General features: G+C 47.6%; 1 protein-coding gene across 6 annotated transcripts in view; it reads left to right on the forward strand.

Annotated features, from left to right (window-relative positions):
* Positions 1 to 15065: 15065 nt before the first annotated feature.
* Positions 15066 to 17251, forward strand: part of FAM219A (family with sequence similarity 219 member A) — a 58974-nt gene continuing 56788 nt past the window's right edge. Inside the window, exon 1 of one of the 6 annotated variants that reach the window (XM_062208042.1) lies at positions 15066 to 15419. In XM_062208042.1, coding sequence (XP_062064026.1) covers positions 15360 to 15419 — 60 coding nt within the window. In that variant the 5' untranslated portion in view covers positions 15066 to 15359. The remainder of the gene's footprint in view (positions 15420 to 17251) is intronic. The other 5 variants (XM_062208045.1, XM_062208041.1, XM_062208043.1 and 2 more) reach the window with 5 other exon arrangements.

The following is a 17251-nucleotide window of genomic DNA, read 5'->3' on the forward strand; positions in this document are numbered from 1 at the left end:
CCTGTTAGTGAGTTTAAAATAAGGACCAAGACTGGAATGGTCAATGGAATTCCCCGGGCCCCAGAAAGGAGTATGAAAAGTTTATGGGTTTCATGCTTGGATGAGCCCCTCTTTCTAGGAACAGTCATGCTTCTGCATTGAACTCTTCAGTGGAGATGCCAGCTGCTGAAGTCTGGTCATCCCTAGAGCAGGTACTTCTTGGAGGCAAAGGGCCACACAGGTGTTGTATGGCTGAGGGTGTGGTAGAGTTTATAAAAGGGAATGTAATGCTGCCAGCCATCATTTACTGGGCACAAATTCTGGCCAGACACGAAACTGTGCTTTGTGTGCACCAACTCATGTAATCCTCATAGCAAGACAATGATGGTCTGAGAGGGTGTCTTTATGATGCCCATTTTAAAGACAAAAATACTCAGCCTGTGTTGTGGCACAGCAGGTTAAATCACTGCTTGCAACGCTGGTATCCTGTACTGCCGTGCTGATTCGAGTCCTGGCTGCTCTGCTTCTGATCCAGCTCCCTGCTAATGTACCTGGGAAAGCAGTAGAAGATAGCTCAAGTCCTTGGACCCTTGCTACCCATGTGGGAAATCTGGAAGGAGTGCCTGTCTACTGGCTTCAGGTGTTGTGGTCATTTGGGGAGTGAACCAGCAGATGGAAGACTCTCTCCCTCTCTCTCTCTCTGTCTCCTTCTCTCTCTGCCTTTCAAATAAATGTCTTTAAAAAAAAAAAAGATTCATTTACTTTATTTGAAAGGCAGAGTTACAGAGAGGCAAGCAGCGGCTTTACCCACTATACCACAGCTCCAGCCCCTCTTTCTGTGCCTTTTTGATTTTTTTTTGAGAGGCAGAGTGGACAGTGAGAGAGGGAGACAGAGAGAAAGGTCTTGCTTTGCCGTTGGTTCACCCTCCAATGGCCGCCGCGGTTGGTGCGCTACGGCCGGTGCACCGCGCTGATCCGAAGGCAGGAGCCAGGTGCTTCTCCTGGTCTCCCATGGGGTGCAGGACCCAAGCACTTGGGCCATCCTCCACTGCACTCCCGGGCCACAGCAGAGAGCTGGCCTGGAAGAGGGGCAACCGGGACAGAATCCGGCGCCCCGATCGGGACTAGAACCCGGTGTGCCGGCACCGCAAGGCGGAGGATTAGCCTAGTGAGCCGCGGCGCTGGCCTTGCTGTGCCTTTTTAAAGTGTGTGCATTGTATCTGCGTGTATTTGATCTGAGGTTTACCATATATATCCACAAAGTGTTATACCACTTCAGCTTCACAATGTAATAACTTTTTGTTTTGTTTTTGTTTGTTTCTTTTTTTCTTACAATGTAATAACCTTATAGCATGGTAATTTCATTTGTCACCACGATCTCTTCCTTTGTCTTTTTGTTGTCACATATTTTATTTCTACATTCATTATAAGCTCCACTTGACAATGATTTTTTTTTTTTTTGCTTTAAACTGTTGCATGTCTTTTAAGACAATAGAAAAAAAACGAGTCTTTAATATTTACCCGCACCTTTTCCATTACTAATTACTTTTTGGTCCTTCCCATAGACCAAATTTCCATCAGGTATAGTTTTCTTTGAAACTAAAAAACTTCCTTTAGGGCCGGCGCCGCGGCTCAATAGGCTAATCCTCTGCCTAGCGGCGCTGGCACACCAGGTTCTAGTCCCGGTCAGGGCACCGGATTCTGTCCCAGTTGCCCCTCTTCCAGGCCAGCTCTCTGCTGTGGCCCGGGAGTGCAGTGGAGGATGGCCCAAGTCTTTGGGCCCTGCACTCACATGGGAGACCAGGAGAAGCACCTGGCTCCTGCCATTGGATCAGCGCGATGAGCCGGCCGCAGCGGCCATTGGAGGGTGAACCAACGGCAAAGGAAGACCTTTCTCTCTGTCTCTCTCTCTCACTATCCACTCTGCCTGTCAAAAATTAAAAAAAAAAAAAAAAAAAAGAACTTCCTTTAGTAGTTCTTGTAGTAAATGGGTAACCATGATTCTCTCCACTTTAGTCTTCCAAAAATATATTTATTTCACTCTCCTTTCTGAGCGATACTCTCGCTAAATAGAAAATTCTGAACTGATAGTAATTTTCAATGCTTTAAATATGCCATTTCATTATCTTCCGGTTTATCATCATTGTTTATGATAAAAAGTCAACCATAGGCTGGCGCTGCGGCTCACTAGGCTAATCCTCTGCCTGCGGCGCTGGTACTCCGGGTTCTAGTCCCGGTTGCGGCGCCAGATTCTGTCCCGGTTGCTCCTCTTCCAGTCTAGCTCTCTGCTGTGGCACGGGAAGGCAGTGGAGGATGGCCCAAGTGCTTGGGCCCTGCACCCTCATGGGAGACCAGGAAGAAGCACCTGGCTCCTGGCTTCAGATCGGCGCAGCTCGCTGGCCATAGTGGCCATTTGTGGGGTGAACCAATGGAAGGAAGACTTTTCTCTCTGTCTCTCTCTCTCTCACTAACTCTGCCTGTCAAAAAAAAAAAAAAAAAAGGTCAACCATAATTCAAACCACTGTTCCCCTGTATGCAAGGTGTCATTTTTTTCTGGCTAGTTCCAAGATTTTATTTCTACCTTTGGATTCCTGCAGTTTGATTATGAAGGAGTAAGATGTGGTTTTATTTCCATCTATCCTGTTTGAGGTTCAATGAGGTTTTTTTGTTTTTGACAGGCAGAGTTAGACAGTGAGAGAGAAAGGTCTTCCTTTTCCATTGGTTCACCCCCCAAATGGCCGCCATGGCTGGTGCGCTGTGCCGATCCGAAGCCAGGAGCCAGGTACTTCCTCCTGGCCTCCCAAGCAGGTGCAGGGCCCAATCATCTGGGCCATCCTCCACTGCCTTCCCAGGCCACAGCAGAGAGCTGGACTGGAAGAGGAGCAACCGGGACTAGAACCCGGCGCCCATACGGATGCTGGTGCCACAGGCAGAGGATTAACCAAGTGAGCCATGGTGCTGGCCCCTTGATGAGCTTCTAATTATCGTACAAATTTTCCACCAAGTTTGAGAAAATAATGGTCATTATTTCTTCAAACATTTCTCCTCTCCCTTTTTCCTTTTGATATTCCAACTATATATATATCTTCCAAACACATAGATGATATATTTCTACAGATAACTGTGGCTCTTTAAAAAAAAAACCAAACATTTGTTTCTCTCTGTTATTCAGATTAAATAATTTCTACAGATCCATCTTTACATTCAGCTGTGAGACCCATCCAATGAATTTTTCATTTCTGATATTATATTTTTCTATTGTTTCCATTTTTCTGCTTAGATTCCCCATCTATTCATCAAGATAATATTTTCTTTAAATCCATAAATATACTTAGAACAGCTGCAAAATCTAATATCTGGGTTATCTTACTGTTACCATCATCCTTTCATATTTTCCCAAGCCATAATCAAGAAATTGTCCTGACAGGCATTTGGCATAGCAGTTAGAATGCCACTTGGGAATGTCTGCATCCCATATTGGTGAGCCTGAGTTGAGTCCTAGCATCACTCCCGAATCCGGTTTCCTGCTAACACAAGCCTGAGAGGCAGAAGGCGAAGGCTCAAGTGGATTCCCATCATCTGAGTGGGACATCTGTATTGAGTTCCTGTCTCCTGGCTTTGGCTTGGCCCAGACTCAGCTGTTGCAGGTATTTGGGGAATGAACCAATGTATGAAAGGTCTTTCTGCCTTTCAAATAAATAAATAAAAATAAAATTGTCCCCAGGCAGACAGAGAGGGTAGGTATACGACTTGTGTTGAGTGTTTTCCTTCCTGTAGGAATCACTGCCCTGTGTCATCTGTTGTCTAATGCCTAAAACTAGTGGTCTCATCTACCTTATCCAGGTTTGTAGTTGTTCATAGTTGGAGGGCAAGTCCAGTACCGATTACTTCATCATGGCCAGAATGAATGGCCTCTACATCAAGATCTTCAATAGGTACATATAAAGTGTACTGTATTTTAAAATTCATTGCAGAAACATGCTATTTGAAAAACCATACAATAAAAGCTTTTGTAATGGACAGAAACTTTTGTAATGTAAATATTAGTCCTGAATGAAGGCATTGGACTGGAAGAAATCCGAGGACCCTTTTTTGTGCAATTCATGAGAAATAAATTTACCAGGAAGAAAGCAGAAGTTAGTTTAGAGTAAAACAAGTTATATCTTGAACCAGAGGAGCCAAGGAAAAAGAGTACCTCCTCCTAAGGGACATTGCCCTGCTCAGTTTTGGCTGCTGGAAGAGGCATAGGATCTTGTTCCTCACTGATATCGCCTATCACGAACATATGAGCCATAGGCAATCAGATTCCCTCTCTGACAATTTGAATTAGGACAACAAAGAGCACCAACAGCTGAATGGAGCTACTGATGGAAATGCTCGTGAGATACAAGAGGCCAGAGTGGCCACAAAGAACCAGAAAAATACTTGAGTTATTAGGGAGCGGAGACCATGGGAAAGCTGGCTGGTTGCAAAATGAGAATAGAGGATGAAACATAATTGCTAAGAAAAGTAGACAGTCCGTGAGAAATAAGGAGAAACTAGCCAATCCCAACACCAGTTTCAGAACCGATGGCTTTCCAATTCCAATTCTAGACTATCTCTAAATTTTTAACACCTATCTACAAACGCATACAAATACACCCTTTTTCTTCTCTCAGCCTCCTTTATTTGAGGCAACTTAAGTGAGTCTCTGTTCTTTGCGACTTAAAAAGCTTAACTAAAATCTATGTGCCTTAGTGATGGGTGTTGTGGTGCAGCGGGTTAAGTTGCCACTTGCAATGTTGGCATCCCATGTTGAAGAGTTTGAGTCCCAGCTACTCCACTCTTGATCCAGCTCCCTGCTAATGAGCTTGGAAAGCAGAGAATGATGGCTCAAATACTTGAGTTCCTGGCACCTGCATGGGAGACATGGATGGAGTTCCTGGCTCCTGTCTTCAGCCTAGCTCTGCCCTGGTTGTTGTGATCATTTGAGGAATCAATGAACCAGTGGGTTTGTTGATCTCTCTCTCTCTCTCTCTCTCTCTCTCTCTCTCTCTCTCTCTCCACACAAACTCCCTCTCCATCACTCTACCTTGCAAATGAATAAATAAATAAATAAATGCTTTTAAAAAATAAAGTATATGTGCCTCAGAATCTGCCTGGCCCATAAAGGACAGGAAGAGTAGAGAAGAACTGGGTATTCCAGGCATGAACTGTTTTTTTCTGCAGGCCCAGGAAGTTAATATCCAACGCATTATAGTACATACCTTTCGATCATTCATTTATTCATTCATCACTGTTCATCCACCCAGTATGCATTTAGCATCTATTATGTGCCAGTCCCTAGGAAGCCAGCTAAAGAAAAGGCAAGGCTGAGTTGATTCCCACACCCAAGGTTCTCAAATACAGAGGGTGAGATAAAAGGAGGACAGAGCCCACCATAAAAACCAGAATCTAGACACTCCATGAGTAAGACAAAGTGTTGTGGCACTCAAAGCAGTGAAACTAAAGTTGGATCAACAGCTGTGTCCTTTGCTTGCTTCTTAACATATAGCTCTGTCAGTGCTTACTGACTGGGAAGACTGAACACTCCACACAAATTCCTAACTGGCAGAAAACAATTTCATGTGGCTTTCTCACAGCTGGAGCCAGAGCATCAACATCACTCTTCAGCATCAGCTTGCAGGCTGCAAAGCCTAGTGATAAGCACAAGAACCCTCTGCCATGATTATTCGAGTACCTGGCATGTACAATGCACTAACAACATGCTGGGCTCCATAGTACACAGGGGAGGAGAGCAAATTCTGGCCTCAAATACTCACAGCTGTTTCATAATCTGATAATTGTGCATGACAAACCTCAGACCATAACTCTGAAAATAGCATGACTATAATCATAACAAAATGGAACAGCCATTGGCAAAATTTGTTTTCTAGTTATCACTTCCAGAAGGAATTCCATAACACTATTAGGGGAAGAGAAGAGAAAACTCTCTCAACTTCCAGCCACTAAACCTCAAAATTACCATCATCTGCATCCATACTTTCTCCTCTCCTGTTACAAAGTGTTTCTCCTTCTGTCCACAACTGATCCATTCCACCTCCTCAGAGACTTGACTGTAATCACTTGAACTTTCTCCTTTATCTTCAACTTCTCCATTCAGTCCTTTCCCTCTGGCACTTAATAATAAATTCAAGTCCTCCTTTCATCTTTAAGAAAATTCTTGCATATATAGTCTTTGCCTCTTAGTTCAATTCAGTCTAGCTTTTATCCCTGAAACTTTTCTTTCCAAGGTCCCCAATGACATCTTACTGTGTCTTACTCTTGGTTTTGGACTATTCTTCCTCTGTCCAAACCTTAAATCGTCCCTGCTTCCCCTCAAAACCAAATGCTAGGATCCCTTTCCTTCTTTTTTAAAAATTTTGTTTATTAATGTATGTGAATGTCAGAGTTAGAGCGAGAGCGAGAGCGAGAGAGAGACGGGTCTTCCATCTGCTGGCTCACTCCCCACATGGCCACAAGGGCCAGGGCTGGGCCAGACTAAAACCAGGAGCAAGCAGCCTCATCTGCGTCTCCCACGTGGGTGCAAATGCCCAAGGACCTGGGCCATCCCCTGATGCTTTTTCCTGGAGACATTAGTAGGTAGCTGGAAGATCCCCTTCCCAGATCCCACATCCTTCCATAGGGATAACCTATGCTACTTTTCCCATATTTTATCATTCATTCAACAATCATTCATTGAGAGCTTCTAACATTATAACCACTGTGTTTGAAGCTAAGAATGCAGAGCTCACAATCTAATGGAGGAGATATACAATAATGAAATATTTACACAAATAGGGGGCTAGCATTGTGGCATAATGGGTAACGCTGCCACATACAATACAGGCATCCCACATCAGCACTAATTTGAGTCCCTGCTGCTCCACTTATGATCCAGCTCCCTGCTAATGGCCTGGGAAAAGCAGTGGAAGATGGCCCAAGTGTTTGGGGCCCCACACCCACGTGGCAGACCCGGATGAAGCTCCTGGCTACTGGCTTCAGGCTTTGGCCTGGCCCAGTGCTGGCTGTTGTGGCCATCCAAAGAGTGAACCAGTGGATGGAAAATCTCTCTCTCTCTCTCTCTCTCTCTCTCTCTCTCTTTCTCCATCTCTCCATCTCTCCCTCTCTCTAATGTTGACTTTCAAAAATAAATAAGTAGGCGCTGGTGCCATGGCTCACTTGATTAATCCTTTAATCCTCTGCCTGTGGCACCAGCATCCCATATGGGTGCCGGATCCTAGGTCCGGTTGCTCCTCTTCCAGTCCACCTCTCTGCTGTGGCCCAGGAAGGCAGTGGAGGATGGCCCAAGTGCTTGGGCCCTGCACCCACATGGGAGACTGGGAGGAAGCTCCTGGCTCCTGGCTCCAGATCAGTGTAGCTCCGGCTGTAGCCGCCATTTGGGGGGTGAACCAACAGAAGGAAGACCTTTCTCTCTGTCTCTCTCTCTCTCACTAACTCTATCTGTCAAATAAATTAAAAAAAATTTTTTTAAATATAAACAAATAAATAAATAAGTAGCTTAAAAAATCTAAAAAGAATTACACAAATAAGTGAATAATTTGGGCCGGTGCTGTGGTGTAGTAGGTTAAGCCTCTGTCCGTAGCATCTGCATCCCATACGGGGGCCGGTACGTGTCCTGGCTGCTCCTCTTCCAAATCAGCTCTCTGCTTATTGCCTGGGAAATCAGCAGAAGATGGCCCAAGTGTTTGGGCTCCTGCACCCACATGGGAGACCTGGAAAAAGCTCCTGGCTATTCACTTCAAATCAACCCAGCTCCAGCCATTGCAGCCATTTGGGGTGTGAACCAGTGGATAGAAAATCTTTCTCTCTGTCTCTCCCTCTCTCGGTAACTGCCTCTTAAATAAATAAAGTCTTTTTAAAAAAATAAGTGAATAATTACAAACTGTGATACTTGTTATAGAAGAAAGGAACACACTGAAATGAAACTATGTAACAGAGGAACTTTACCTCTATTTTCAATAACAGGACGGGAGGCATCAGAACAAGTTGTGGGGATTAATCTTTGGGTTGAAATCTTAGCAATGAGAACATGTGTGAAGGACAGTGTAGAGATATCCCAGAGACAGGGGACAGTACACAGAAGTGAAATACAGCAATAACAGGGGACAGTAATACAAGTTTTTGAAATCAAGACGGGCCTCAGCCCATAACCTGAAGAGTTATCTAAAAATTCAGTCCCTATCCTAGGAACGATGAAGTCACAGAAGAGCTCTAAACAGAAGATGGCATAATCAGAACAACAGTTTAAAAGGATCATTTTTGATGCAGTGCAGCGAATGGATTGGAAAGGGCGTGAGCAGAGGAAGGGAAGCCCACTTACCAGGCTTTCATAGCATTCTGGGTGAGAGATGATTTTAAGTCGTGCTAGGGAGGCAGCGGTGAATATGAAAAAAAAAAATGTTGCTTGATTTGAGAAATGTTTAGGAGGTAAAGGGATGAATGATCACAAGGATGACACTGAGGCAAAAGGTCACAAAAGTGGGGTTCTCTTATTTTGGGATACAAAAACAAGTCAACCTCCCCGCACTCTGCTCATGTTCTGTCCTTTCTTCTGTGGCTCCCAGGCCCCACCACCAGACTCAGAATCTCTGAATTATGCAAGACTTTCCTTTTTGCCTCATACCTAATCATGCCCCTCACCCCTACTGTAGTCACCCTTCATTTAGAACAATATTTCTAAAAGTACTGTACCATAGGGGCCTCTTGAGAGACCTTAAAATGATCTAAAATATAGGTCTTCGCTTTGTTTTTTTATAGGCAAATGACGTAAAATTCCTGACTTTGATTTTTCTTTTATGTTAACCAACTGAGTTATAAAGGGGTACTAAAATTTGTTAGTCATAAACTAAAATTAGCTTTTAACTGGAATTCACAGAAGACTCTAATTCGGTTTTCTACTAAGAAGTCTGGCTGCCAGGCAATGTTTGGCAGTGCTGCAAAGCTCCTCCTGCACATGCACACATGTAGCCAGTTGGCATTCTCACAATTTTCAGGAAGGACACTTTGTTATTGGGGCATTAACAGTGATGCTTTGAGCTGGTCATGGTTTATGGTGCCTGATATTCATGCATTTTAATTCTAAATTATGATTCATGGAGCTCCATCATGACCAATTTAATATGCCATGGGTTATTTGATTAACTCTATATGGTAAAGGGATGCACCTCTCTGACCTTATCTCCTGCCTGTTTCCCCCTCCCTTCCTTGCTGATCTACAATATGTGTAGCAGGCTCCCATCTCAGGCACTTTACATTTGCTATGCCATTTGTCTGAAATGCTCCCACCACCATCCCTGCCCCCTACACCCCCAGGTCTCAAATAGCTAACTCTCTCATTAAAATATATATATATTTATTTGAAAAGCAGAGTTACAGAAAGACAGAGAGGGTGACACAAAGAGAGAAAGAGATCTTCTATCCACTGGTTCACTTCCTAAATGGCCACAATGGCCAAAGCTGGGCCAGATGGGAGCCAGGAGGCTGGAACTCCTCTGGGGTCTCTCACATAGGTGGCAGGGGTCCAAACACTTAGGCCATCTTTCACTGCCTTCCCAGGTGCATTAGCGTGGAGCTGGATCAAAACTGGAACAGCAGGGATTCAAACAAGTACTCATCTGGGATGCTGGCATTGCAAGTGGTGGTTTATCCTGCTGTGCCACAACACTGGACACTAACTCTCTCCTTTCTTTCAGATCTCTGCTCAAATGTCATCTCTGTGATGCCTTCCCTGACCCCCATTTAAGTCATAATCTTCTGTTTTCCTGTTCCTAGTCCACTTCCCTGATTTATTTTTCTCCTTGGCATCTATCACCATCTGATATACTTTGTCTTGTTTGTTGATAGTTTACCTCCAAGTAAAAGCAAAGCTCCATGAAAGTAATCATTTTTATTTTATACCACAGATATCTAGAACAGTGCTTGGCATAGAGTAGGTACTCAACAAATAATTATTGGGGAAGGAGCAGGCATTTGACAGGTTAAGATGTCCGTGTCCCATATATTGAAGCACTGTGTCTGAGAGCCAGCTTCACTGCCAGTTCCAGCTTCCTGCTAATGCGGACCCTGTCAGGAAGCAGGTAATGGCTCAAGTGGTTAGGTCCCAACCATCAACTTGGGAGTCCTGGATTGAGTTCCCAGCTCCTGGCTTCAGCCTGCCCAGCCCCAGCCATCATAAACATTTGAGGAATGAACCAGCAAATGGGAGTTCTTTGTCTGTCTCCATCTCTCTGCTGTTCAAAGAAATATTTTCTAAAACAATTATTGAATTAGAATAAATATTTACATCATCAGTATTTTTTGTCTCATAGTCTTCAACACTTAGCTCTTAAGGCATGGACATATGTGGTTAATTTGAATCACTCATGGCCCTACTGGCTATGATATAAACACACACTAGGAAAAACATATTTTTCTGTGACATTTCTTCATCATCACTCTCCACTATGTTCCCCATCCCTGGCTTATTGCTTCCTATCCTTTGAACTTAGTCAAATGAAATTTTCCAAAGAATAGCTCAAGGCATTCAGAATTCAGATTCAACTCATTTTTCTCAGAATTTAATATATTCCAGGCATTGTGCTAGGTATGAGAGAATCAACAATGAACAAGCAGACATGATCCTTGCCATAACCGAGTTTATAGTCTCATGAGGATATCATCCTTTCCTGCCTCCAGAAGAGGGCCTTAATCCCTTGGAGGAGAATATGAAAGCCAAGCTGAGACCTGAAGTATAAGCAGGAGATGAAGGAGAGATTTGAAGCAGAGGGGAATAGAGCAGGTGGCTGCAGACAGAAAAGATTATACCAGGCAGTTTTAAAGACCTGGGGGAGAAGGAGAGTGTAGATACCACTTTCCAGAAAGTTAAGGCAGTCCAGTGTGCTGGAGTTGTGGAATTTAACAGGAGCACAAATCCCATATCAGAGTGTCTGGGTTCAAGTAGAAAGGAGGCAAAGGCCAGACTGTACAGGGTTGTAGGCCATTCCAACCAAACTGGATTTTGTGAATTTCTTTTTTTCTTTTTTTTTTTTTTTTAAATTTTTGACAGGCAGAGTGGACAGTGAGAGAGAGAGACAGAGAGAAAGGTCTTCCTTTTGCCATTGGTTCACCCTCCAATGGCCGCCGCGGTAGCGCGCTACGGCCGGCGCACCGCGCTGTTCCGATGGCAGGAGCCAGGTGCTTCTCCTGGTCTCCCATGGGGTGCAGGGCCCAAGCACTTGGGCCATCCTCCACTGCACTCCCGGGCCACAGCAGAGAGCTGGCCTGGAAGAGGGGCAACCGGGACAGGATCGGTGCCCCGACCGGGACTAGAACCCGGTGTGCCAGCGCCGCAAGGCGGAGGATTAGCCTAGTGAGCCGCGGCGCCAGCCCCAAACTGGATTTTGGGGACTTTATCCTGAGAACAACAGGGAGCTACCACAAAGCCTGATCAATGAATTATAGGAATAAATGGTATTTAAACTCCTTTCCATCCCTTAAGAAACCCAATCCTGATCCTCCCTCATCACAGGAGGCATCCAACTCCAACTCCCACCTGCCTCCTCCATAAAGCCCTTCTGCTGCTCCAACCTGCGTGCCTCTCTCTCTTTCAGCCCTAGGATCCCACCCTCCCTCTACTTTGTTGGCTAGTGTTCTGTCTCCCTTCTCGAACAGAATCCCAAGAGGACAGGGACAACTTCTGAAACATCTCTAGGTGTTAGCAATGACCCAAATTGAACTTCACTGAGACAACAGGGTGATGAAAACAGCAACCTAGCACAACCCAGCCTTTTCTCACACCCCCACACACCAACATTTATTTTGGTAAACATTTTGTATTAAAACAACTCTTTCCTCCAGAGACGGTGCTGATGTGTGCAGCTGACCCCTACTTTCTCTGCTTCCTGCCTGCTGTCACCTGTCTACAATGTCTTCCCCTAATAGTCTGGGGAAACTCATCCACAAGCTTGTTCAAACTGCAAGCTGATGGAAAAGGCAAACATAACCTAGTGACAGAAAGCAGATCAGTGGTTCCTGGAGTTGTGAGGTAGGAGATAAGGAGAAGTGGCCAGCATGAGGCACAGGGCACTTTTCCGGCAAGAGGAAATATCCTGTATCTTGATTGTGGTGGTAGTTCGCGAGTGAATAAATCTGTCAAAACCTCTCAACCCATCCATTTTGTCGTATGTAAACCAAATCTGAATATAGTTGGTTTAAAAACAAACTGCCAGGGTGAGTATTTAGCTTAGCAGTTAGGATGCCAGTTAAGACCTTGCATCTTGGGGTGGGCTCTGTGGTGCCACAGCTTGGGAAAACCACAACTCATATTGGAAAGACAGTCAAGTCTAGGCTCCTCTGCTTCCATCCAGTTTCCTGCTAATGCATCCCAGGAGGCATGCGATGATGGTTCAAGTACGTGGGCCCCTGCCATCCACATGGGAGACCTGTATGGAGCTCCTGATTCCTGGCCAAAGCCTGGCCCAGTCCTGGCTGTTGTGGCTATCTGGAGAGTGAACGAGTGGATAGAAGATCTCTCTATCTCTTTCTCTCTGCCTTTCAAGTAGATGAAAATAAATTAAAAATACATTTTTAAAAAGAAAATATTAGCCATTATTAAAAAAAAAAAAACCCTTGCATTCTATATCAGAGTACCTAGATTCAATACCTAGCTCCAGCTCCTAACTCCAGCTTCTTGCTAATACGTATGCACCCTGGGAGGCAGAAGATGATGGCTGAAGTGGTTGGGTCTGTGTCACTCTCATGGGAGACATGGGTTGAATTACCAGCTACCACCTTCAGTCTGGCTCAGTCTCAGCTGTTGCAGGCATTTAAGGAGTGAGCCAGTGGATGACATTTCTCTCTTTCTCTTAAAAAAATAAATAATTTTAAAAACTGCTTGTAAGTTAAGGGTTAGAAGGCACAAACACAGTACATGAGCTTTAAAACACAGCTCAACCCCAACATGAAAGTAGGACATAGCCATACAGGAATAGTTGCCTCCCAATAGCTGCAGAGATCCAAGAACCAGGTCTGTCTGCTACACAAGGCCAAGTGCAAGAAGGAGAGGAGCCAAGGCTAATATGAAGGATGCCAGGCCAAAACACAAGCATACTTCAGAAAAGTTCATGGAGAGTGGAATTAAAAGTAAATGTATTTTGGAATAAAATTTTGAAATTGGGGCCAGCACTGTGGTGTAGTGGGTTAAGTGGCCGTCTGTATTGCTAGCATCCCAAATGGGCACTGATTCGAATCCTGGCTGCTCCACTTCCAATCCAGTTCCCTGCTGATGGCCTGGGAAAGCAGTTGAAGATGGCCCAAGTCCTTGGGTCCCTGCACCTGTATGGGGGGCCCAGAGGAAGCTCCTGGCTCCTGGCTCTGGATGGGCTCAGCTCTGGCCATTACAGCCATCTGGGGAGTGGACCAGCAGATAGAAGATATTTCTCTCTGTATCTCTCTCCCTCTCTCTCTATCTCTGTGTAACTCTGCCTCTCAAATAAAAATAAATAATTCTCTTTTAGAAATTTTGAAATCCATATGGTTTTTATTTTTTGGTAATACACATTTTCCATGAACTTTCTGAAGACCCCACACAAGTCGAGTCATAAATAGCATGAGCAAAGATTTGCTCTCCAAACCTCACTATGCCTAGGCCCAAGTGAAGTAAATTTAAAATAGGTAAATAAAGTCCTGCTTTACAGAGGTCGAAGTTGCACATTAGCCCCAGGCTAGTCATTCATAAATGGCTTGGGAAAACTGGTTCCTGAGGACCAAATGGTTTACCACAGGGTTTCTCAAGAAGCTGGGGCTACCTGCCCTCCCACAGTGATGCTGGGGAAGAAGGCAGACCTCGGCTCTGGGACTCCTGGGCTTCCTATGAGCAGGGCTGATTGAGTCCCCAGAGTGGACCAGGGCTCTCAGGGAAGAGACACATGAGGCTCTTGCAACAGCTGGGGGCCTGTGTTTGCACTGTGCTGTGTGTGAAGAAGAGGCCAGGGCCTCCAAAAAGGGTCTCTCTCCTCTCCTCTGCCTGACATCTGTCCTCACAGCTCTCCCAGCACAGAAAAGCCAAACCCAGCTCCAGCACAGAATCCGCTCCGTGTCTCATGTACAGCTCCCTTGATTCCCTTTGTGGATTCCCAAACGGCAAGGCCCAAACCGCGAGGCCCACATAGCCCAGCGCTGGGCACACAGCAAAGGGCTGGACAAATAAGTCCCCTGAAACAATGTGAGGGCAAGGAGGAATAGGCTGGGGGGACTCGGGGTGGGGGCTAAGGAGGATGGTCAGGACAGGTTTGTGGAGTGAGGAGGTGGGAATAGTGAAAGACAAGTGAGAGGGAGTGAGAAACAAAGGACTGAGGCAATATGAGAGAGGAGGCCGGAATCTGTGGGAGAGGGCAAGACAGAGTCAGTGGTCAGTGAGAGCGTGGGTAGTTGGGGGAAGGGGGCACAGAGGAAAGAAAGTTAGGAGTCAACAGGGCAAAGAAGATCGGGGATGAGTAGAAAAGGGAAGGCCAGTGGTCACTGGCGGCAAAGGTCACGGGGTCATCCCGAGAGGGCAAGTCAGGGTGTGGGTTACCTGCCTACGAGGCTGTTTCTGGGGCATCTTGGCAGAAGCTGGAAGCACCTCAGCCCCTGGGGAGCCTACGAAACACTCCCTCTCCTGAGGACAAGAAGTTTTTCCGTCTCCTCGACCACACACAGGAAATCCGGACTCTCTTGCACTTCAATTCCCAGGCGCAGGGGTTCTCTAGGGACAGCCGTCGTCGTTTGGGTCCTGGTGCCCTTGTAGGACAGAATCGGCTCCTCCCTGACGCGGTTACCCAGCAACCGACGGGCGGCCTAGGCGCAGGCGCCGCTGGCGCCCCCTCTCGGCACGGGGAGGAGGCGGAGCCGGGCGCGCGAGGACACGCCTGCTCCGCTAAGCCCCGCCCCTCAGGAATAATATGCCGGACGGCTGCGCGCGTTCAGAACTGCATGTGGGAGGGGCTGGGGCGCTCAGACACCTCCTCCTCATGAATAATGCAGCATCCGGGCGGTGTCCCGGACCCGGAAGTGGAGTTGCCGAGTCACCGCAGTGGCTGAGTTGCTGACAGGAGGCGGCGGCGGAGGAGGAGGCGAGGCAAGACCTGCGGCTCGGCCTGGCCTCAGCCGCGATAGAACTAGGCAAGCCCACCTAGTCACGCCGGCCTCGCAACCTCTCGCCCTCCCCGCCCCCTCTCCATCTGCCTGGTCGCCTGCCCTCCCGACTCCTCCGGGGCGGCCTAATCTGCACTACCCGCCGGGCTCCTGGGGCCGCCGCCCCGTGCGGTCCCGTCGGCGTCCCTCGCCGCGCCCGGCCCCCGGCCCGCTCTCCCGCCGGCACCATGATGGAGGAGATCGACCGGTTCCAGGTGCCCACCGCGCACTCGGAGATGCAGCCGCTGGTGAGGGGGCGGGCGGCGGGCAGGCCAGGGCCGGGAGGGGGCGCCGCCTGAGGGGGGAAGGAGGAAATCAGGCCGCGGGGATTGTGCGGAGGGGGCGTCATCGGATGGGGCAGAGAACCCTGAAAACGCCCTGCCAGGGGAGGGGAACTTGCAGGACAAGAAAACCGTGGGAGAATAAGCCGAGCGGGAGCAAAGGGACCCATAAGGGTGGAGGGAGCCGTGGCGGAGGCAGAACGCCGTCGGATGAATCGGAGGGGGCACAATGGTGCCCGCCGCTAGCGGAGGCCCAACGGCGGGCATGGCAAGGGTACTGTCAGGAAGCACTGCCGGCCGCAAGCCCAGGGATTGGGATGAGGTGCGAAGGCCTTTAGCCCTAGAGGCCTGGATGCTCAGGGCGGAGGAGGAGGCCCGTGGAGCCGTCAGGCTAAGAGGGACCGGAATAGGCTTTTAGAGGAAGGGCCTGCCTGCCGGTCCGCCGCATAAGGATAAGAGCGCGGAGCCGAGGCCAGGGACCGGTAGGTGCAGGGGGTCGTTGCAGGACCTGGGAATTCTGTTCTCCGAAGAGGAGCCCAGGCAGCCCATGATTGGGGGTTTCGGGACCGGGAAGGAGAGTGAGCGGCGGCGAGATGAAGAGTCAGGGGCGCAGATGAGAGTGCTCTAGAACCTACGGGAGAGGAGGTGGGGCCGCGCTGGAGCCGCCTGTGCCCACCGATTCGGAAGAACCCCAATCATCCTAGGCCTACGTGCTTGCCGGAGTCTGCTGGGCGCGGATCCTGCCTCCTGTCCGCGGTCCCGGAGGCAGGGAGGAATGATGTCATCGCTGCCGGCGCGGAGGGGATGGAAGGGGGAGGGCGATGCCGGTGCACGGAGGCCTGGCCTAAGGGAGCCCATACCTGCAGGCCCCGCTGCCCGGGGACTACTTGACTGGCTTGTTTGCCCGGCGATTGGGTGGGAGATGTGGAGGCCTTGTCATGTGATATAGAGATAGGAGAAAGAAAGGAGCCCCAGGCTGTTAGATTTTCCCCCTTTGGAACCCAAGCCAGAGCTGGAAGGAGGCAGGGCAGGCCAGAAACCTGAAGGTGTGGATGTGCTTTTCTCTGAGCTCTGCTAGAGCTGAGTGGAGCATTCCAAGTACTGAAGCTCTGGAGCTCCCTCAGCCTCCTCCCTCCCTGTTAGGCCGGATTGTCAGGAACAGCTTCTACCTTGGCCTGTAGCCCTCTGCCTGACATATGTGCTTTGTGGCTTCCCGGGCAAATAACCTGTGCATTACAATAGCCAACATGGGTCTTGTCAGGGACTTATGACAGTCTCTACATCATGATTTGGGGATGGTGGGGAGAATCATTAGTGATCACCTAGCTAGATGTAAAGTGGCTTTTCTCTGCTTTTGTGACTACTTAGCTCTAGAAGCTAAAACACAGGCATTTTATGGGAGTGTACTTTATTAAAATAAGGAAAGAGAGCTACTGTATGATCTCTTCCTAGCTTGATGCCATTGTTGGAGTACTTAGGAGCCAGAAAATCCTAGAGAGAAGTCTGCCCATGAACTTGAAGAATATCCTTGCTGATTTCTCTATCCAGCCAACCTGGCTTGCAAACTAGATTGCCCTTTCAGTTCTAAGCATCTCATCAAGACCTCAAAGGGAGGGTGAATGAAGGAAGTTCAAGTGAGTCAGGAGAAGAAAGCAATGAGTTGATTTTTGTCTCCCATCTGGGATTCCCAAAAAGGGAGGCAATAACTGACCGAGGAAGGGGAAGAAGGGATAGGGTCACCAGGATCTCTCATTTGTCCTTGGTGCCTCTGTCATTGCCTGAAGTTTTTAATAATGATT

Source organism: Lepus europaeus, chromosome 12 (genome assembly GCF_033115175.1).
Source record: "Lepus europaeus isolate LE1 chromosome 12, mLepTim1.pri, whole genome shotgun sequence".
Taxonomy (NCBI): Eukaryota; Metazoa; Chordata; class Mammalia; order Lagomorpha; family Leporidae; genus Lepus; species Lepus europaeus.